General features: G+C 34.7%; 1 protein-coding gene across 4 annotated transcripts in view; it reads left to right on the plus strand.

Annotated features, from left to right (window-relative positions):
• LOC106623551 (putative phosphatidate phosphatase) overlaps window positions 1-23,461 on the plus strand; it is a 43,544-nt gene that overhangs the window by 15,743 nt on the left and 4,340 nt on the right. Inside the window, exons 1-3 of one of the 4 annotated variants that reach the window (XM_014243101.3) lie at window positions 7,378-9,001; window positions 20,115-20,506; window positions 22,988-23,139. In XM_014243101.3, coding sequence (XP_014098576.2) covers window positions 20,149-20,506; window positions 22,988-23,139 — 510 coding nt within the window. In that variant the 5' untranslated portion in view covers window positions 7,378-9,001; window positions 20,115-20,148. Of the gene's footprint in view, window positions 1-7,377; window positions 9,002-19,034; window positions 19,135-19,167; window positions 19,435-20,114; window positions 20,507-22,987; window positions 23,140-23,461 lie in introns of those variants that run through there. The other 3 variants (XM_014243105.3, XM_014243104.3, XM_070108067.1) reach the window with 3 other exon arrangements.

A 23,461-nucleotide genomic window follows, 5' to 3' on the forward strand; every position in this document is an offset into this window, starting at 1 on the left:
CCCGCCCACTCACCATATAACGGTACTGTTAAAAACTACTTTATTGGTTGATTTCAACCAAATTCTGTACATAATATTCTTTTAATATTTCTATGTTATAGTACGAAAATGGGCGAAATCGGATTACAACCACGCATATTTCCCATATAACATCATTTTAAATTTCATCAGATTTTTTCACTTTCCAGTATGCAAATCAAGCAACAATGATTATATCGGCGTAAAACTTTGCGCGATAATACGTTTAAAGTATGCCACCTTGTGACCAAAAATTATCTAAATTGAACCAAAACTGTTTAAGCCCCTAAGTACTGAATATGTGAACCCCAGTGCCTATAGTTGACTTTTTACCGAAAATATTAGTCAATCCACAAAGAAATCTCAAACGGGTATACCATTTGACTTTGCGAGAGTATAAAATGTTCGGTTACATCTGAACTTAGCCCTTCCTTACTTAATTCTTTCTTCTTAATTACAGTTTGCAATATTTCGGCTAAATAATAAAAATTCAAAGGGAGTCAAGAACTTTCCTAAATAAATCAAAGAAAGTATCAAATTTTAGGAAAACTTTATATTAAAAAATGTTGCGAAACAATTTAACATTCAGTATACGACGAAATCGTCACTGGATTACAATTTAATTTGCATTTTATTAAGTTGTACTATAGGTCATATACTATTTATATTATATTATATTTTATTACTATATTTTACTTTGCATCAACTAAAATTGTATTAAAATCCTCTTCAAATGAAATACATATATGGGATATAAACTCAACTGAAGAAGCTAAATTTAGGATAATTTGTTGATGTGAAAATGTGATGTCAAGCAGAGGATCGCAATTCCTTATTTTGGGGATAAAAGGTTTAGACAAAAATGTAGACTCATTCATTCATATTCCCACACAATTTTTAAGAAAACTTCTTCATTTAATTGTAATATTGACCCGATTTTATCTATTTTCAGCAATACAACATACTATTAACAGAATCAAATACTCCCCGAGTTTTATTAAGGTACCTCACATACCATGACCAACATATGTGGAAAAAAAAAATCAATCGGATGTTTGAAAATTCTGTGATTTGTTATGTGAGGGCTAGGGCAAGTTTTTCCCCGATTTTACTCATTTTAGGCACAAAGATGAAACATTATAAGAATTTTTGATTATTGAAATAGCTCACATATTAGCCGATATATGCGGTGTGAAGTAAACCGGAAGTTCGAAAATACCTCAAAAGAACTATTTATGCAAAGTCTAGTCCTAATATATTCTTTGGTGCTTGATTTGTATAGAAATCATATGGAATTTAAAATTGTGCTAGATAAGAAGAAGGCGTTGTTGCAGTCCAGTTTCGCTCATTTTCTCATTGTGAAATGGGGTTGTTAGAATAATTTTATGTACCAAATTTTGTTAAATTGATCGAGCGATTCCGGAGTTATAATATTTCGCCTAAATATGGGCGGTGCCACGCCCATCGTTCAATTTTGACAACGGTTTCTCTAAAACTTCCTTGTGCCATCTCGGATGTAAAACTTAATGTCTCTGACGCATTTGGTTGTTGATTTATCGCACTTTTAGTAGTTAAAAAAAAACCGTTATGTATGGAGTTGGCGGGGTTATCATCCGATTTCATTTATATTCGCAGTGTAAGGAAGTGTCACAAATATTTATTCTGTGCAAATATTGAATGGTTTAGGAGACGGGGCCACGCCCACTTTTGAAACATTTGTCAACCATAGATGTACCTCCCCAATACAATGTTTTGTACCAAATTACAGATATACACTTATGGACAAAATAATATGTGTACGCAGTTTTTATTTAATAACTTTGAAGATTTTATATTTAAAACAATTTTGTTTTAGACATTTACTTTACTTTATTAAACATAAATATGTCGAAAATTTTTCGTTCCGATTTTTTTTTCAAAATAAGAAATATCATTGGTCAAAATAATAGATGTAAAATATTTCTTCTAAATAAAATCAAAAAATTCAAGTTATCCTTTTTTCGGTCCAAATGGAGTAGCATCTTGGTTTTCGCCACAGTTGCTCCTTATTTTGAAAAGAAAAGGCTGCCAATCTCCTCCTAAGGTCACTTTACAAGTTCTCAATCGAGTTGAGATGAGGGGATTTACTAGGCCATTGCATACAGGTCACATTAGCATCCCTGAACCACTCAGATACCAACCTTGATGTATTTTTCGGGTAGTTATCTTGTTGATAACTCAATCTCAGCGGCATGTTTTCTTCAGCGTATGGTAGCAACACGTTTTGTAAAATGTCTCTGTTCTCAAGTGCGGTCATTGTGTCCTCTGTCCAAAATAACGGACCAACGCTTTGCCAGGATAATCATCCCCACACCATTATGTTTCCGCCCCATGCATAATTGTCTTTTTGGTGAATCTACAATCAAATTCTTTGCCTTTAGGGCGACGGACAGTTCTTTTATAATCATTTCCATAAAAATTAATCTTAACTTCGTCACTGAATAAAATATTTCGCCACTTTTTTCTCCAGTGGGACCGCACCAATTTTTATGTTCAGCCGGTAGATTACAGTTCACTAATCGACGCCGAATTGTCCGTGAGCTAATATTTAGTCCAACTTCCGCTGCAATTCGTCGTAAAGTCACAAAGGGTCCTTTTTTGCCGAGAGAAGTATACGACGATCATCAATCAGGCCAGTTTTTCTTGGAAGACCACTAGTTTCCTTTTCTTTTTTTTGCTTTAGAGCATTAGTTACAAAGTTTTTCGACCTCCCTGATGAATGAATTTGTACGCAATGCAATTTGTTGATACTTATGCATTACTCTTTCGCCTTCATCGTAAAAATGTAACGGTATAAAAAAAAGCAACAGTTACAACACCTTTTGGCTAAAAAACAGTACCAGCTAAACATACACCTACTATTTTGTTTATACGTGTATATCTTATTTTAGTGCTTAGTTATGGCGTTTTATAATTTTCGATTAATGGTGTTTTGTAACGGATGGACATCCGGATTTCAACTCGTTTTGTCACTCTGATCAATTATGCATATATGTATATATAACCCTATATTTAGCTCAAATAGTTTTAGGTGATACGCCCAATGTTAGGTGAACAAAACTATTATAATGTGTAGCAACATGTTGCAAGAGTATAAAAAGAAACGCTATTTCGTTATGTAACCGTAGAACGTCCGAACCACAGCACGGAAAGACGAGAAAATTTACTCCTGCAGAAGGTCCTAACGGAGGCCTTTTTTGCAAGGTCACCGTCGATTTTGCAATATACTTTCAGTGGGTCACAGCTTATTTGATATATTGTAGCACTCAATGTAAAATTCCAACTGCAATATTTACTTAACAAAAAGAAAAACAAAACATTTTCTAATCCAAAGTTGTCGATCATAGTAAAACTCATAAAATGCGCAAAACAAATTTCACATTTGTATATGCATATGACTTACAAGTGCGCAATTGCATCAACAATACAGAAACGCAGCTCACAGCTTGTTTGATTCATGGACTTCAGCATCGCCCAGCTGCATACTGTTGCGCCAAGTAACGGTTGTTTCATTTGTTAAGGTTTTCTGGTGGCATTTGTGATTATAGTCAGATAATTTTTAGTTTAATTTGACATTTCGAAGCGCGAGTAAGTGAATTTGAAAAAATGGGTGGTCCCACAATATTAGAGCAACGTGAACAAAAACGGTCAATAGCTGTGTAAAATTTATGAAAATGTAAATCTTTGTAGAAGCACTACTGTGCAGCATATATTTGAATGTTTTATACACAAAAATCGCGTGGAATATAAGGGCAGAATAGCACCTAACAAAATGTTTAGTGTTTCTGATGAGTGATATATTGTCAGAAAAGTCAAAGTTAACCCCAAACTATCAGCTCCAAAACTGGCTGCAGATGTTAAGCAGGAATAAGGAAAGCATGCAGCGTCGAAACTATCCACCGTGTACTCCGCGAACATGATTTCAAAAGCGGAGTAGCTCGTAAGAAGCTAAGTAAGAAAAATCAACACCACCGGTTAAATTTCGCAAAAGAGCATACATGCAGGACCATGGACTTCTGGAATACTGTCATATTCTCAGATGAGTCCAAGTTTAATATTTTTAACTTCGAAGGCATGCCTTACGTTTGTCCAAAGAGAATACTGAGCTAAATAAAGAGAACCCTAAAGCTATTTTGAAGCACGGCGGTGAAAGTTTGAAGGTTTGGGCTTGCATATCTGCAGCCGGTGTAGGGAATTTAGAGTTTATTGAAGGCACAATGGTCAAAAATATATACTTCGATATCCTTAAAAAAATTTGCTGTAAAGTGTCGATAAACTTAGTATTAGTCAGAATTTCCGCTTTTATCAAGATAATGATCCAAAGCACAAGTCAAAAATCGTGCAATCCGGCAAAATTCCAAGTGAACTCAATCACAACCAGGATCCAGGATCTCGTAAGGCTACAGGCTACCATACGAAATACTAAAACACATATACAATATTTATCGTATACACGTTTTACGTCAATGAGTAATTATATTGTATCAGATAAGCTGTGGTATGAAATCAAGCGGTATTTAAGTTGGTAAATACATGAAGTTTCTGAAGTATACAAAATTCATTATTCTTTAAATTGGCGTTTTAGTTTTTGCAATATTCGTATTAGTTTTGAAAGTAACGCGATTTGAATTTTACATTGAGTGCTGTATCAAATAAGCTATGACCCACTGCATTTATGTACATATGTATTAAATGAAGTCGTATTAGTTACACTGTTTAATACTTAAGAACGGCTGAACCTATTTGACTGAAAATTTATTGGGAAAGTATAAAACCGACGGACGGACATAGGATACTTTTTATCTCTTTATGTAAAAAGTCAAAACAATTAATAAAATAATTTTTGAATAATGCGGATGGCACGTCTAAACAGCACTATTTTTGAAATGTTTTAATTTCGTTGAAATTGGACAAGTAGGTCATTCAAAATGGATTTAACGAGGATTTCAATACAATGGACAGTCTTTCATTCAGATTTGAACTCGCCCCGTCATCGTGATATCCCTATATAACTCCATATCTATCTCGATTAGTTTTATGTAATACAAACAACTGTAAGGTGAACAAAACTATTATGCTATGTAGCAACATGTTGAAAGTACAAATAAGTGCGAATTAATAACATATTTTACGGTTCTTTTAAATTCGTTTATTTCTAAATCCATATCTGTATTCACACCTCGGGAGCTGAGTAAAATTTTGACATTCGGATTCACCACCATGGTTATACCACCAGAGAATGTAAATGATTTGACAAGAGGGCATAGAAATGATCAACCGAAGACAGCTAATATTATGTTATTCCTAGGCTAAGTTCCTAGCATTTTTGAATTTTGAGAAACCTGTATTTAACAAGTAAGGAATGGCGTGGTTGTAGTCCGATTTCGCTCGTTTTCGCACTGTAACATAGAAATATGAAAAGAACGTTATGTACCGAATTTGGTTGAAATCGGTTAAGCAGATCCCAAGATATGGGTTTTCACCTAAAAGTGGGAGGTGCCACGCCCACTGTCTAATTTTGAACGCGGTTTCTATAAAGTCATCTTATACCATCCCAGAGATAAAATTCAATGTCTCTGGCGTGTTTAGTGCTTGGATTATCGCGCTTTTAGTAGTTTTTAACAGTACCGTTATATAGGGAGTGGGCGGAGTTGCCACCCGATTTCAACTATTTTCACACTGTAGGTAGAGGTTCTGAAACCATTTGCTTCCAGTGAATTTTGTTATTATAGCATTAGCGGTTTAGGAGATATGCACATTAAACCTATTAACGCGGGACCACGCCCACTTTAAAAAAAAATTTAAACTCCAGATGCCCCTCCCTAATGCGATCCTGTATACCAAATAAAAGTCTTGTATCTTGTTGTGGAGCTTAGTTATGGCAATTTATTTGTTTTTGAATAATGGCGTTTTGTGGGCGTGGCAGTGGTCCGATTACGCCCATCTGCAATACCAACCGTCTCACGGTACCAAGAAACATGTCTACCAAGTTTCATAAAGATATTTCAATTTTTACTCAAGTTAGAGCTTGTACGGACGGACAGACAGCCACCCGGATTTCAACTCGTCTCTTCATCCTGATCATTTATATATATATATATATATATCCTTATATCTAACTCGATTAGTTTTAGGTGATACAAACAACCGTTAGGTGAACAAAACTATTATACTCTGTAGCAACAGGTTGCGAGAGTATAAAAAAAGATATATGTTATACTCAATATTTAAAAAAAAAATATTTAAATCTTTTACATATGTATATACTTTTTAGATTCAGGATTCAGTGTGGCAAGAATACTACATTAATCACGTCAAGGAAGAGAAAGAAAGAAAACGAGAGGAATCCAAAGAGTTTGAGTTGATGTTTTCTGGCACCGGTTGTGTGTTGGAACAGCAAAACAAGAAGCCATATAATAAGTCTGCACGATAATGGTAATTTCGTTTCGTTATTTCGACAAAAAACTGAACATATGGAATGAAGCAGCGAGTACATAATCAGATAAGTTCAAGAACGCCCACTGGGCCCAATTTTTGTAACATTCCTTTTAGACCACAGGGGTCTCATAAAGCAAATTATTAAGTTAAAAATTAAAGTATTTTACTAGGTAACACCAACAAATCATAACAAGTAAGAAAGTAGTAAGTGTGTAACCAAACATTTTATACTTTCGCAATTTGTAAAGATCAAAATCGGAGAAAATCTTTTATTTTGGTTATTAATTTCTACAACCTGTCAAGAATATTATTCTAACTTTTCAAGTCAATCCGAACAACAGTTTCGGAGATACAGCCTTTGGAAGGTGTGCGCTCCAAGTCAGGTATAGAAAGGTCAGCGCGCCTCAGGTATAGGGAGCAGCTGCTCGTCTATTGTTTGTCTCTTGTATATTACTTTCACTTCCTAAGAACAACTAGTTTAAAATATTTTAGTTGGTGATTACTCCTTGAAGAACTAGCTTTAATTGAGGTTGTCCCAAATTTCTATCATAAAATTTATAAAAAACGTGGTATTATTAGTGGTTATCTAGTGTCAGTTGTGAAATTGATAAACAATGCATCAAATTTCAAGGAAACAGTTAGCCGTCGGAGCTCGTAGAAAAGATAGACCGAGAAAAAGGAAACAGTCCTTGCTGCATGTTGCATGTTGCATGTATACAGATAGGTCCGAATGGGGTGGTATATAAGATAGAGTTAAATAAATAAAGCAACTATTAACGTACTTGTAGACTCTAATACATTTAAACTCAAATGAGTCGGCCCCTGAAACAAGTACATTTTCAGATGGGATAGAGGAATGGTAACTGATGATAGTTCCTTCACGAGCACCTCAGCAAAAAAATTAAAAGGTGATGATAAAGAGCACGTGCCAAAAGAGGACACGCTCCAATATTCAATCATAGATTTTGCCTTGGTGTTCTCAACTCTCTCAGCGTTTGTGCGACTTTCTAACATTATTAAAAATGAAAATGAAGATCAATTGTGTAATGGTAAAGTACACTTTAAGCAATGTTCGAAATTTGGTCTGGGATTTAAAATCATAGTAGAATGTGAACGATGTGATCCGAAATTCATTCATTTTGGTTATGAGAATACTGAGCTTAGGGCTCGCCGGATGCAAGAAATTCTGTGGCTTGATGGACATAAACAGTTTATTTTTATATTGATAAAATACATGAGTGTATTGAGACAGTTCCTCAAACTCTATTCTCATCTGCTGCTCAAGAAGAAAAACAATTAACAAGTCTTGAAAGCGATTTACAAGATACGACAGATGTGGGTGTTGTCCGGTGACGGTACCTGGAAGAAACGTGGTTTATCATCACTATATGGTGTGAATTTACTAATCGGTGAAATCTTCTTATTGTAAGTTAAGTGAAAGCTGGAATAAAAAATAAGACACTGTAAAATATGAAGAATGGAAAGAAGAACACATTGAAACAAATCAATGCACCGCCAATCACACTGAAGCATCAGGAAACATGGAAGTCTCATCGATTATTGAAATGTTTAAACGCTCGATTGTCAAACATGGACTTATGTTTTGAAATTATATAGGAGATGCGGACTCAAAAATCTACTCTGGTCTTCTCAAAACCCAACTTTATGGTGAAGATTTTGTTATCAATAAAAAAGAATGCGTTGGGCACTTGTAAAAAGGAATGGGGACCCATTTGCGTGAGTTACTAAAGAAAACAACTGAGGAAAAAGTAGTAAACGGTAAAAAAACACAAAAAAAAAACTCTTTTTGGCAAAGGTAAACTGACAAGTAAACTAATAGACAAATTAACTGTGTGCTATGGTTTGGCGATAAGAAGAAACTGTGAACAGGCGGAAAAAATTAAACACGCTATATGGGCTACCTATTATCACTATAGCTCTACAGATAAAAAACCTCAGCACGATAACGGCCCTAAAGGTCCAGACCCTTGGTGCGCTTGGCAACGAGCATCAGCTACAAATACTCTTTCATCATTTAAACATGAGTAAACTCTATTACCAAATGAAGTTTTGATTGCTATAACACCAATATACCTATGAAGATCTCAGTAAGAATGAGCACCTAGAACGGTGTGTTGGTGGTTTCCCACAAAATAATAAGGAGTGCTTGAACCAGTTGATCTGGAAAATTACTCTAAAAACACTGCCTGATGATTCAAAGATTGTTAATATTGCGGCATTGGTCGCTGCTTATACCTTCAATGAAGGAACATCAGCTTAATTATTGATTATGCACGGTATGGATTTAAAATAAAATTTTCGTGGGCCGGAACTCCCACGAATATGCCCGAATTTCGGATGAAAACCGTGTGTGCGCAACTGAAAAAAAATCTGCGAGCGAGACTCGCGAAGCTAGAATCCGTCATCGACAGAAGTAAAAGGATGCCCTGGACATTGCAACTGCTGCAGGATCTTTACTTTATGGCCCAGGAATCGACAATTCACTGTAAGTTACAGAAAAACTTTGTTTTTCCACTTTTATTGTTACTCAAAACTTTAAACGCGTTTTACTCGGAACTGTGTTTTCAAAGTCGGTTGCCAAAAGTCCTTGAAAACTACTCAACATATGATGAAATTTTATACAGGTGTTTGAGATACAATTTACTAGTGCTTGGACGAAAGATTTTTTTTCAATTACAACTATTTTAAAAAAAGAAATGTCTAACAAATTTGACCGAAATTTTCATTTTGTTGGAAAAAGGTCTGCCAAAATTCCAATTTTACCTTTTTTTTTTCTTCGTTCAAGCACGAGTTTATGGTCTTAACTAAAACACATATTTTTGTTTTATTCATTTTAGATGATCTTGTCAGGAGTTATGCTTCGAGGGGTCACCGAACATAACGTTACAATGGCATAGTTTTAATTTTTTTTTTTGAAAATCTCAGAAATTATTCTTTAAATGTGTTTCTTGAAGACAGAAAAAGTTGGAATTAAATAAATAATTTTTTATATAGAAACATTTTTTTTGAAAATATTCCTTTTTTACCCGACGAAACCCATATAACCCCTTAAGTTATACTAACTGGCTGTCCTTAGTAATGCCAGATGGAGATTCTGTTTAAATATAAGCTGAAGTATTCGTCATTAAGGACGACAACGCTTTTTGCGAAATTAAGAGCGACTTGATATCTAACTTTGATACTTTATCTAGTCCCTTGAACTTCAATATTTCGCTTAGATATCTTAGACGAGTTATAGATAATGCTGGACAGAAGCGTAGGAGGTATTCCGCCTGTCTTATGCCTACTTTCCTGCGCTTTCTGCATGTATCGTCGTTACTTATGCTCATCAGGCTCGTGTGTGATGCCAGTAATCGTCCTTTCGAGAACGTGTAAGTAAAATGCATGCGAGTTTTCTTTCGGGGCTCTTGAACATGATCTTGGTGATCATGTGTTCCATCTCGGCCTGATCCATCTTACAGCCTTTGTGGAAATTCATCAATGTATATCGTTTTTAGTGTCTCCAGTATTTCCTGTACCGGTTCGGTGGACAGGCGAATGACACTTGCTATCTCATCAGCTATTTCGTTTCCCGGAATTCCGTTGTGGTCTGAAACCCAGTATATATGCCGCTTTTCCGCAATTGTTACATCTACTGCCACCCTGCTTCTAAGGACATTCTCTGACGTAATGCGATGTAAGATTATTGTCTTAACTGCCGCCTGGCTATCGACATAGGTATATGTAACTGATCTTCTTTATGTTTTGTTCCATCTTAGCCGCCTTCCTGATCGCCAAGACTTCGGCTTGGAAAATACTGCAGTATTCCGAAAGCTTGAAGGGTCGCCTGAGATGTAGCTCCGAGCAATGGTTTCCCGCTCCCACTCCATTAGCCATTTTCGATAAGTCTGTATAGGTGTTGTAAGTTCCGCTGGCCAGTCGCATGTTTCTGTGCCATCCACTCTCTTTTAGTGTGAATTGAAACCTTATCCCCCAAATAAAGCGTTAGAGTATGTAGTCTATTTTATTTACCAACCCCCAGCTTATTCAGCTACACCCGAAGGTTCTTGTGGATCATTTACCCAACCCCGCTAATCTTGCAGCTCTTTTTGCTGCAGAGCTTTCCACTGCAATGTCGATTAGTGTTAGGTTGAGTAACATAGTGCAGCCGTTGGAGTGGTTCTTAGTGCTACCGTTATGCAAAGAACAGCGAATCGCTGTATCCGCTCCAACGGTTTTCTGTATGAGATTTTGCTGACAACGGTCCATCACACCGTAGCCGTAGAGAAAGACTACGCCGCTGTTTGGCTGCCGCCAAGTGATAGGCCTCTTATAGACCCTAGCATCTTCTTAAATGCATCTAGGGCATCACTGGCCATTTTCACTCTCTCCTCCACATTAGTTTGCTATCCAAAATTATTCCCAAGTATTTGGTATGCATCGTAATTGTTAACTCAATCCCGATGAGTCTCGGGGGCTTCCGTCTTATCGGCATTTACCTCTAGGTTGACCGATATCGGCCATCGGTGTATGACTCTTAAAGCCTTGTCCAGTCACTGATATAGCTATGTTGTCTGCATAGGATATCAGTTTGAGTGCTTTCCTTTAACATTTTTTTAAAAGCTCATTAGCTACAAGTGACCATGACATTACACGCACCCGAGGAGTTGCTGTTTGCGCTAATTTGATCAATCTGGCTCCTTTCCATTCCGCATTAATCATCCTGCAGCTCAGAAGAACTTTTAGGCAGCTCCGCAAAAATACTGTATTTTTTGTGTATGGATATCTTAGCAAACTTTGATGGTTTCAAGTGTCCAGATTACGAATTTATTCACAAAAGTAGTGAATGTGATTTTATCTTTATGATATTAACATATCTTATATTTTGATCCAATATCGGCTTATTTGTAATACAATTTAGTTTTCCAATCATGATTAGGGTTATGCGCTCCTTCTTCGCACATATAAACATCACGTGAACTCCACTCTCAGGATTTTTGCCGAAAATATGCGAAAAACAAGTAAGGAAGGGCTAAGTTCGGATGTAACCGAACATTTTATACTCTCGCATAGTCAAAAGGCATACTCGTTTGAGATTTCTATATATATTTTAATAATTAGAAGTAGGAACCGTTGCCTCAGTTATTTACATTCACAATAAAGTATGAAAATAATTCGTTTTTTGACAATGAATAACATCTTTTATTTATTATATCGATATTATTATACATGTTTAGCTTAAAAATTATAAATATTAACAACTTTAAAAATTATGTTATTATATTAATTTGTATATAATATTTATAATATTAAACATAAGTTTTTATATAGATTCTTATACATATATCCAAATTATATTTCTTTTCTCCTTATACTATTTAATTTCTATCATATATTTGTATAATAATGTCTTATATAATAACAAATTATACATATAATTAAAATTTTCTTAATTAGATTATTTACACATTTCTTTTAAAATTGTCTTAAAAACTATTGTCAAAATGTCTATACCATTTCTTAATATATATTTGAAAAAAAAAATGAAGAACTATTGCAATAAGTCTCTAAACTTTAGTTGGAAATAGAGACACAAATACTCTCATGATAGCTGTGTACTATCTCAAAAGTAATTGCATTACATGGAAAGGATCCATGTTTGAAAATGCCCAATCAATTTGTGTACCGGCAGGTGTAGTTGAATATTCTACACCAAGCAGGCAACTAAAGTTTTTTTCTTGGAGCAGATTTCCTATTGAATTCCCTGTATACATTAAACAAATGTTGAAATCTCCAACAATTAGCGCATTTTGATTGCATAACTCAGAAGTAAGGACTTCCTGAAGTTCTACAATTAAATGTCTGACAGAGAAAACTGAATTTCTTTATAGAACCAGAATATTAATATTATAATAATATAAAAATTACATTTAAACAAAACCGCTTTTAAAACTTTGCGGCCTGAATACATTTTCTTTCCAACCTTTGGTTCTGTAGAACTAGCAAAGCTTGCTTTGCATATATTATAATGCCCCGTTTATTTCTATTGCTTGTTTCCGTGCTATCTATCCTCAGCTCGTTAATTGGAGTAAATCCTGGTATATCCAAACTTTCGTTAGGAGGAATAAAATTTCCTATGATGAATAGACCTTCTGCAGAAGTAGCTCGACTACAAGCGACATATGTTGAAGCTCTATGCATTCTGGGTCGAGTAGGAACTACAACTTTATTATATGTGACACCCTGACTTTTATGAATAGTTATTCCAAGGCAGTCATAAGGCAAAGTTTAACTCTTTCCAAAATATTATCATTCATCACTTATACCAATTCCTTTAACTGAGTCTTTTGGAGTTAAAAGGATAGCTTCAGTTGGGATTCGACTGAGCATAAGGGCATTGAAATTATTTGTCTCTTCATTGGACCAAATTAAATGTATGGCATCATTGGGATATTTCTCTAAATTAACTACTTGAGTTTCAATGAGTGGTATGTCCTAATTTGTCATAGTACCAGATGCCATAGGGCCATCTCCAACAGGTGAGATTTGCTTCAAATCATCAAAGACTATGATCGGATACGAGCACCTACCATCGATATTTCATCAATTATGATAAATGTTAAATCGATAAGTCTGGAATACAATAAATTAACTGTGTCATTGCTAAGTGGCCCCAACTCTCTATCCAACTGAATGCCCGTAGGTGCGCAAAAAAGAACTTTTAAGGAACTTGGATTGGATCCAGGTGTACGTTAAGCGCTTGATATATTGCAGATATCAAACGACTCTTTAATACACCTGCACCGCCGCCAATTAACTCATAAAATGGGCGGTTTGTTTTGAGCTGGTGCATCAAATGTGTCAAATTGATTCTTTGCTTAGTATTTAGACTTTGAACTAAAGAAAATAATTCCTCAACTGGAATTAAAGATGGTAGTTTAATAAGTCTACTTTTGCAATCAGATTCAGTTCCATTATCTGTTGAATCTTCACCATGCAACTCCAGAAAATTTATATTTGGGTTTATTTCTGGATGTGCCAACACTCTGAACTCATTTTCCACAACAGGTAGTTTATTTTGATCACCTTCCTCTAAGTCTATTTCATTATAAATACTTTCGAGAACATTTTCAAGTTCTCTTTGCTCAAAAACATCATATTTTCTTTGATTTTCCTCAATTAGAATACGATATGTTATGCAAGTCTGCTCATTATCGTTTACAATAAGATCTTGCTGTTCATTCCGCCATGGATAGTAAAGCATTACCATTTCGCGGAAATACTCAATTCTGGCCAAATATGGGTTAAACCTTCTATACCGAATAATACAAGGTTTGGTACGTTTCTTAACAAAACCGCTACCGTCTTTAAGAGGCATGACAACCCCGCTTTCTGGTAAATTATCGTCTTCCCCCTCTTCTTCTTCATGATCATTGTGCTCTTCTACTGGATTTAAAATATTTATACCTAGATGCAAAATCAGATAAACAAAAAGTTTCTAACTGATCGGATCTTTGAACATAGCGGTTTAAAATACCGGCTACGAATATTTCAGTCGAACCTGATGGAAGGTTCAGAAGTTCCGCTCTAGGTTTTACCATTCGAACACGTTCCTCAGGTCGAGAGGTATTTATAAATATTTATGCATTACTTGCTTCCGAAAGATAAACCCCAATGCAGCAATATACTGCTTCTTGTGCAGATATTTCTGTGCCTGATATAAATTTGTAATCAGCATTTACCTCTGCTATAGCTTCATTTAAAAGCCTAGAAATTCCGCTGTTAGACTTGTTAATATAATTAGTTATATATGAGCAACAAGCATATGCATCCAGTATATATTGGATATCCATATATGCTCTATGGAGTTCCAAAATCAGAGGATTATAAGCGTTATAAAATATCCTGTAATTTTCTTTTTAGAAAAATTTTGGGGTTTGATAAACTTGATCTAATGTCCAACAAACAGTCATCAAAAGAATGTCAATCAGGGAATGTCTGAGGATCTTGGAGGTTGATCCTCGGAGCATTATTAAGCCAATACATGCCATGTACATGCGGGGAACCTCTCTGTTGAAACTCCACTCTACAGTAAAAATTAGTGACAAAATGCTCTCCAAAAATGCCGGCATTATCTTTAAAAAGCTTAAGAATTTAACCATCATCGTGTTGAATCAAGTTTTGAACAAAGTTTTCGCTTAATAGATTTTGGGCATAACGGCGAATTTTAGAACGTATTATCTTGCTATATGTTTCAGAGCATGTACGTTTCTGCTCAAATAATATTTTGTTCCAAATGACAACTCTTCTGAATTATTATCTTGAATTGTGTCAATTGGTCTTTGTACTTCACCTGGCACTATACCTAAACGGTTATAGGCCAAGCTTTCCACAGGAATATTGTCCAAAAGAGTTTCTTGACTGCCTGGATTTAGCTCTGAAGGTAAAATACCCATGGGAATATTATTACCTAAGGGATTATCATGAGAAGTTTGTTTCGAGTGAAAAGATTGAACCAATCGGGAATCCTTTGCAGATGCAACAAACGGAACTTCTTCTTGGTTATTAAATTCTGAAATCCAGTTCTCAATAATATGTATATTATGCTCACGATACAGAGGGGTATTAACTAAGAATTACAAAACTTCCATAATCTTTGCGGGGCGTATGGTATCGATCATGTAATCATTATTGTATTTCAAACGCCTTCTTAAGTGAATTTGTATCACATGAGCCTCTTCAAAGATCTTGGTAGAGATGTCACAATATTGTTAAATTAAAATTGGCATACTTGTATTAACAACAGTACCTTTGACAAAATCTAGCCATTATGAGACGTTCTTCAGTTGGGGTTAAATCTTTCAAACAATCCGGTATTTATGGAATGTCTAAACCGTTAGCCAAACACATTTTTGGAACGCTCTTTTTAACAACTATCTTCCGAAGGAAATATTGCCTTAAATAAAAGGCGGCTTCAGCATTCCGTTGACCTTGCGCAATAGTTTCGAAATTTAATTTGCGAACTTGGTGTGAAAATCATAATCCGCCGCAGCAAATACATATTTCAGTAGGGTCCTTCTTTATATTTTGGAACTAAAAGTTTTTGAAATCTGTTAAATTGTCACTATAATCAGGTTCTATAACATTATTTTCTCTCGTTAATCGGATTCGTTGGAACAGCCTTTCGTTCTCAATTTGCCTATTGACCGGGTTATCTCTACGAAGGCGAACTTGACTTTGATCAAGACGTATTTAATTCAAAATTTCTTCCCTCATACCCTACTTACTAAGCTGTCGACATTGTTATTTTCTATCACGCTTCTCTCTCCTTATTTCAGGATTTCTTCTTGCATTAGATCACGAATGCACTCTAAATTCCTCACCAGTCCACTCAGGATTTCTTGCGCGAAGTTCTCTATGATCCCTAGTGTTCCTACCTTGCTCATCATAACGTACCTCGGGATTTTCTCTACGAGATCTATGACATCGAGTATTTCTTATTTGCTCTTCAGAGCGAATTTGTGGATCTTGTCGCCCTGTTCTATGTTAAATAGTATTTACAACTTGCTCTAAAGATCGAACCTCGGGATTTTCGAGCCGAAATCTATGTTCCCGAGTATTTCTACTTTGCTCTTCAAAGTAGAAATACCCTATGTTGAACATTATTTAAATGTCGAGATTTTCCCGCCTGGTTTTATGTTGATCTGTATTGATAATTTGTTCGGACAGACTTACATCGGAATTTAATCTACGATTAGCGTGACTTACAGTATCTTGTGACTGTTAATTACCTCTATATAAAGAGTTTGCACGAAGAATTCTCATACGTCTTATATTCTGAAGACGACTTAGACCTTTTACTTAATTTTTACATAATTAATGAATAATAAATGGCTTACCAAATTATATAAAATACTTATATATTATACTTATATAATTTTGTTCGTCCGGGTGTGAAAGGTTAGGTCCTAGGTGCTGCTCTCTTTCACTATAATTGCGTCCTTGCTATGACTCCTTTCCCGTTGGTGTATAGGTATTTTGGTTGAATGAACTGGTGTAAATGTGTGCATGTGTGTGTATAATAATAGTTTAAACACTATATAAGTAGAACACTGAAATTTCATTGAAGAAAGCACTTTGCTGATCAAGAAATCTAGTGTAACTGAAATTACAAACACAGTGTACTGATATTTATTATACTCTTACAACATGTTGCAACAGAGTATAATAGTTTTGTTATGGTATATTTTTGTACACACAGCTTACATGCTTTTGTATACCCATATATTACTTACATATTCACTAACGTAATAATACATAATGTTTTGTTATACCTATTTATATTTTAGAAATTAGTAGTTTATTTAATTGTATTGAAATTAAGGAAAACCCCTCCTTAAATTGCTTTTGTCTGACGCTTTTTAAAACCGAGGGATCTACGGTACCTATTTTGAAAGGTCTGCTTATGAAGGCTAAATTAAGTAACATTAATTAGAATTAAGTCCGTCCGTCCGTACAAGCTCTAAATTGAGTAAAAATTGAGATATCTTTATGAAGCTTGGTAGACATGTCTCTTGGTACCGTGAGACGGTTGGTATTGCAGGTGGGCATAATCGGACCACTGCCACGCCCACAAAACGCCATTATTCAAAAACAAATAAATTGCCATAACTAAGCTCCACAACAAGATACAAGACTCTTATTTGGTATACAGGATCAGAATAGAGAGGGGCATCTGCAGTTAAAAAATTTTTTTAAAGTGGGCGTGGGCCCGCCCCTAATAGATTTAATGTACATATCTCCTAAACCGCTAATGCTATAATAACAAAATTTACTGGAAGCAAATGTTTTTAGCACCTCTATTGACGGTGTGAAAATGGATGATATCGGGTGACAAGCCCGCCCTCTCCCTATATAACGGTACTGTTAAAAAATACTAAAAGTGCGACAAACCAAGCACTAAACACACCAGAGACATTGAATTTTATCTCTGGGATGGTATAAGATGACTTTAAAGGAAATCGTTCAAAATTAGTCAGTAGGCGTGGCACCGCCTACTTTTAGGTGAAAACCCATATCTTGGGATCTGCTTAACCGATTTCACCCAAATTTGGTGCATAACGTTCTTTTTATATTTCTATGGCATAGTGCAAAAATGGGCGAAATCGGACTACAACCACGCCTATTTCCCATATAACACCATTTTTAATTCTATCTGATTCTTTCACTTTCCACTATGCATATCAAGCAACAATGATTATATCGGGGTAAAATTTTGCGTGAATAAGACGTTTAAAGTATGCCATCTTGTGACCAAAAATTGTCTAAATCGAACCAAAACTGTTCAAGCCCCTAAGTACTAAATAATGTTCGGTTACATTCGAACTTAGCCCTTCCTTACTTGTTTTATTATATGAATTTCAATTATATATCTTACACATTGACCGATATTTTCAGTAAAAAGTCAACTATAGGCACTGGGGTCCACATATAACGTACCTAGGGACTTGAACAGTTTTGGATCGATTTAAACAATTTTTAGTCACAAGGTGGCATACTTTAAGCGTATTATTCACGCAAAGTTTTACCCCGATGCAATCATTGTTGTTTGATTTGCATAGTTGAAAGTGAAAGAATCAGATGGAATTTATAACGATATTATAAGGGAAATAGGCTTGGTTGTAATCCGATTTCGCCCATTTTCGCACTAAAACATAGAAATATGAGAAAAATGCTATGTACCGAAGTTGGTTGAAATCGGTGCCTCGCCTATTGTCTAATTTTGAACGCGCTTCCTATAAAGTAATCTAATACCATCCCAGAGATAAAATTTAATGTCTCTGAATATGCCTCTGCCTAATATGATCCTGTATACCAATTAACAGTCTTGTATCTTATTTTGGAGCTTAGTTAGGGCAATTTTGTGTACGTGGCAGTGGTCCGATTACGTCCATCTGCAATACCAATCGTCATACTGTACCAAGAAACATGTGCACCAAGTTTCAGAAAGATATCTCAATTTTTACTCAAGGTACAACTTACACAGACGGACGAACAGTCACCCTAATTTCAAATCGTCTCTTCATCCTGATCATTTATATAAACATAACCCTATATCTAACTGGATTAGTTTTAGGTGATGCAAACAACCGTTAGGTGAACAAAACTGTAGCACATGTTGCGAGAGTCCCATTGTCGTCAGCAAAGTTCGAAATGGTTTTAATTTAACGACAGCGACAGGTCCAAGCCTGCTGCCGTGAAGTCGGGCTGTTGTCTACATAACTGTTCCCATATGAAGGTGTGTATGTTAATAGTTGACAGGTGCTGACTGTCGCTTGTCGTCGTTTATGTGTTCAGCGTTTAATGATTTCTTGCGTTGAGCAAACCTATCAAACTTGTTTCGTTTTCTATTGTGCAATCGTCGTGGCTCGACTTGTTTGAGTCAGTGCTCAGACACCAATTGAAGCATGTTGGCAATAAAGAGTGTGTTGTCAACATTTGCTGCGGAGTGCATGTTGCACAAAGATCTGTGTAAGCAACCCCAGAGACTGATCGTGCAGTCAAAACAGAAATATTCTAAATGAATTGGAATTTCGTAGCTGTCGAATAGCAGTTGTTATTTTGTGTTGTGACACTACGGTTAGTTTATGTCTCTTGTGAACAGTTTTAGTTTGCTATATTTCGAAATACAGAAATTATATTTAATTAACTGAAAATGAACACGAAAAAAATGTGAAAACATAAACTTAGAACTTGCATAGTGCAATTTTCCAAATATCTGAAAATAATAAAATTTTTATTAGCATTTATTTATTTATTTTTTTTCGACCACCTGTGTAAAACACGAAGGCGTTTTATTTAAAAATAAATAATTAAATAATAATATTAATATTGTGCATACGTTCTGTCCATATTTACGTACAGTCATATGTATGTATGGTATGTGTATTCGTTCTTGATGTTAGTAGTTAACTCCATAAACAAATAAACATTAAGAACAACTAATCTGCTTCGAAATACTTCCTGCCGCAGTTTGATTGTACACACCTATGTGTATATATATGTACATATATATGTACATACGTGTGTATACAAATAAATGCGTGTGTTTATCCAAAATAAATATTTACGTGCATTAAGGAAATATTTTATGGTTTAAAGGTGCAATTTGTCGGGTCCCTGATTTTTTTAAATTGACGTTGTTTAAAACAAAAAACTCTCCCCAATTATTGCTTCGTGAATTCTAAAATTTTATTAATGTAATAACGCCTTAGTTAGATTTATGCTTGTGGATCTTCTGATAATGCACCTGTAGATGATCTAGATTTAAATAGATCATATTTGATGGATCATCTAAAGGTGCTAGATCTAGTGCACCTCTAACAATCTCGGAAGAACTATGATATGCCGATATAATTTTTGTAGAAGTTTACTCCTTGTGAAATTTTATCTTTAAGAAGTATATTCTAACCGTTAAATAATCATAAAAAGCTCCTCTAACTGTAATTAGGTCAAATATTAAATGAAATTTATTGCCTTCTGTAGTACTAACTAACGTCTTAATTATGTGCATATCATTAATTTATTATAATATTAATTATGTGTATATCAAATTACAGAAAGGAGGGGGATTTGTTGGTTTATGAGAATAACATGAGTAGTTTGAGAGCAACAAGCATATCAGACGCCGCGTTATTACCACGCCTGGATAACCTAAGCAGTAATAGTGAACCGTCGTCGCCGATATCCCAGGTGGGCATGGTACAAACCACTGTGGCCTTTGCACCGCCACCAACGAAAACCAATTTTTCGACAAAACCATTGCCAGTTATAATCAGTAGCTCTCAATATAAAAACAACAATAATAACGTATCTCTGACGTTTAATGGTTATTTAAATGGGAGCGATAATGCCTCGAGTGAGCCAGTAAATGCAACAAATATGAATTTTAAAATTGGAATGAGTATAATTTGTTATCGCATTATATCAGACCTCCTCATTCTGGGATGTGGTGAGTAATAATCATAGATTTTTTTACCGAATGTTTATCGCGAAATATATAAGTATGAAATAACATTTAAAAATTTCAAGGAAACAGTTTAAAGAATTCACCTAAGCGACAGCAAAAAAGTCGATTATTAGAATCTGAGTTATGAGCAAAGCGGTTAGCTTAATTTTTCTTACTGATATTATTCTAAAAATTAAAAAAAAGGATGCATATTGTGTGCAATTGCTCTCATTATGATTTGCCCAAAAGAAATATTCGGTTTATTTGATAGGTATAGCTGGTTGACTTTCTTTTTAAAAGCCTATGGATTGTAAATTCGGCTACTTTTATATTTTTATAACGCTGAATTCATATAACGTTCGACTGTTTTTTTCTTCATTGGGCACCACAGGATGTATAAAATAGTAAGTATAAAATAGTATGCTTTCTTGACTGCTTTACTTGTAGTAGTGTTAATGAATTGAGTTGTTTCAATTGATCTTCGTATTGAGAAAGTAAAGTGTTGATTAATTGAATAAACATAGGAACACACACATGTGTAATTCTTATTTTGTTAGAAATGTGGGCATGGGGATGTTACCACCTAATAAAAATTGATGATTTATGATGGCGGTCGATTAAAGCAGATTTTCACCCCATGCTCATTCTTTGGATCGCAATTCTTAGGTGGCCATCTACAAGTTTGATTATCGTGGACTTAAGCCTTGCGCGTGTTTTCTTGGGTTATGCCGAGTTGATATCATCGATCATATTCTTTATACAATATGTATCTAACTATTTCAACAAACTACTCAAATTTAGATTTACACTCTTTCAATTTTGCGAACTTATAAAATTTGTATCTTCTAAAAGGGGCTTAAAGTTTAAATTAATGCCAACAAGTAAGGAAGAGCTAAGTTCGGATAAAAAGCCTCGGAAATACCTTCAGGGGTTGGCAAAACTTTATATTAAAAACGGACAAATTCAACATTCTTTGCTTGACGAAACCGTAAAGGAATTACAATCAAAGTTTGTATCTTATTACCTTATGTACATATATTATAAGTCGCAGACTCACTTAGTTTTATTACTACATTTTGTATAGTGAGATATATGTGATATAAGCTCATTCAAAGCTATGTTTAATATGAGGAAAACATCAACCAAAGGATGGGACCCAATTTCATTCTCGACTAATGAAACTCTTTATATGTAGTATATGGAAGCTGGGGTAATTCGTGGATCGATATCGCATATTTATTGCATTAAACTGTAGTATATCCAATATTAGATTTTCACTTAATATTGCTAAGATATCTGGAATGATATATACGGTATATAATTCTTATCAATTTTCTTATATAACGTATATGATGACTAGGGAATATTTTGTCTCGATTTTAGCCAGTTTTGGTATTACGACAGAAATAGATGTCCTTCAAATTTCATTAAGAAAGCCCAATATATAAGTATAAAGTGAAAGTGAATGTTAGAAAATTCGTATATTTTAGGTATATGAGGACTAGAGGAAAGTTTTGCTCTGATTTCATCCATTTTAGGCAAGAGGATACGCTGTTATTAGAAATATATTCTTTCTGAATTTCATTAAGATTTCTTACATGTTGGTCGATAGATGCGGTATAAAGTCAAGGAGGTTTAAAAATATTTATATTAGATATATGGGGCTAAGCGAAGTATTGACCAAATTTTACCTATACTATACAGTACTAGACCTCACAGATGCACCGATATGTTCAGTAAAATATTAGCCTGTATTCCTGAAAAATTAAAGTACGATTTCGACAATTTTTGGACGCAAGATGAAATAACTTGAGTGCTCTATTGTGAAAAGGTTTATTTTGATAACTTCATTGATGTTTGACTTGTATACTGTAAAGTGAGAATATACAATATATACGGTACCTATTTGATAGCTGCATTAAAAGTGGTGCTAACGTAAGTGTTGAAGCTTTTTTTTGGCTGCTCAAAAAGAGACAAAAAATACATAAGATTCTCATATTGTTACTTACTGCAGCTTAAAAGCTAAAACAGTTTAAGAGATAAGTCCTTTAAAAGACAAAACATTTCTCTGTACAAGTTTTTTTTTTGGTTCACTGTATGTATCGGTTGCACGGACAGACAGTCTCCCGGATTTCAACTCGTTTCGTTAACTTGATTATTTATATATGTATATATAACTCTATATCTATCTCGATTAGTTTCAGGTGATACAAACAACAGTTAAGTGAACAAAACTATTATACTCTGTAGCAACATGTTTCAAGAGTATAAAACTAATATTTGTAGACAACATATTTGGGAAAAAAATCCTTAACTCGATATTTTGTGAAATTTTCGTTTTCAAGATTATTTACAAAATTAACAAAAAGCGACGTGAATACAAAGAAATATTTTTTATTATATATACACATACTGTATTGTGTGAGCTTGTCTAAACTCTGGCTTAAAACCTAAATTAAAACAAAATATTATGTTTCTACATAGTTGGATTACCGATATTGGCATTTCATCTTTGGGGCACCCCCTATAAACGCGGATTTTTCTGTGACGATAAGTCTTTAAAATATCCATTCAAAAAAAATACTGTGGACAATTGGATGCTATTTCTGATGTGTTTCATAATTCCAATATCAATAGTAAGTACATAAATACATACATAAGCTAAAATATAACACACACTTACATATGGACCTAGTTATTAGGTTAGTTGAAGGATTCTTTTTACGTTTGGAAAAAATCCGAAGATATGTAAATAAGTATAACAAGTAAACATGTAACCGAACATTTTATACTCTCGCAAAGTCAAATGGTATACTCGTTTGAGATTTCTTTGTGGATTCATATTTAGTACTTAGGGGCTTGAACAGTTTTGGTTCGATTTAGACAATTTTTGGTCACAAGATGGCATACTTTAAACGTATTATTCACGCAAAATTTTACCCCGATATAATCATTGTT

Source organism: Bactrocera oleae, chromosome 4 (genome assembly GCF_042242935.1).
Source record: "Bactrocera oleae isolate idBacOlea1 chromosome 4, idBacOlea1, whole genome shotgun sequence".
NCBI lineage: Eukaryota > Metazoa > Arthropoda > Insecta > Diptera > Tephritidae > Bactrocera > Bactrocera oleae.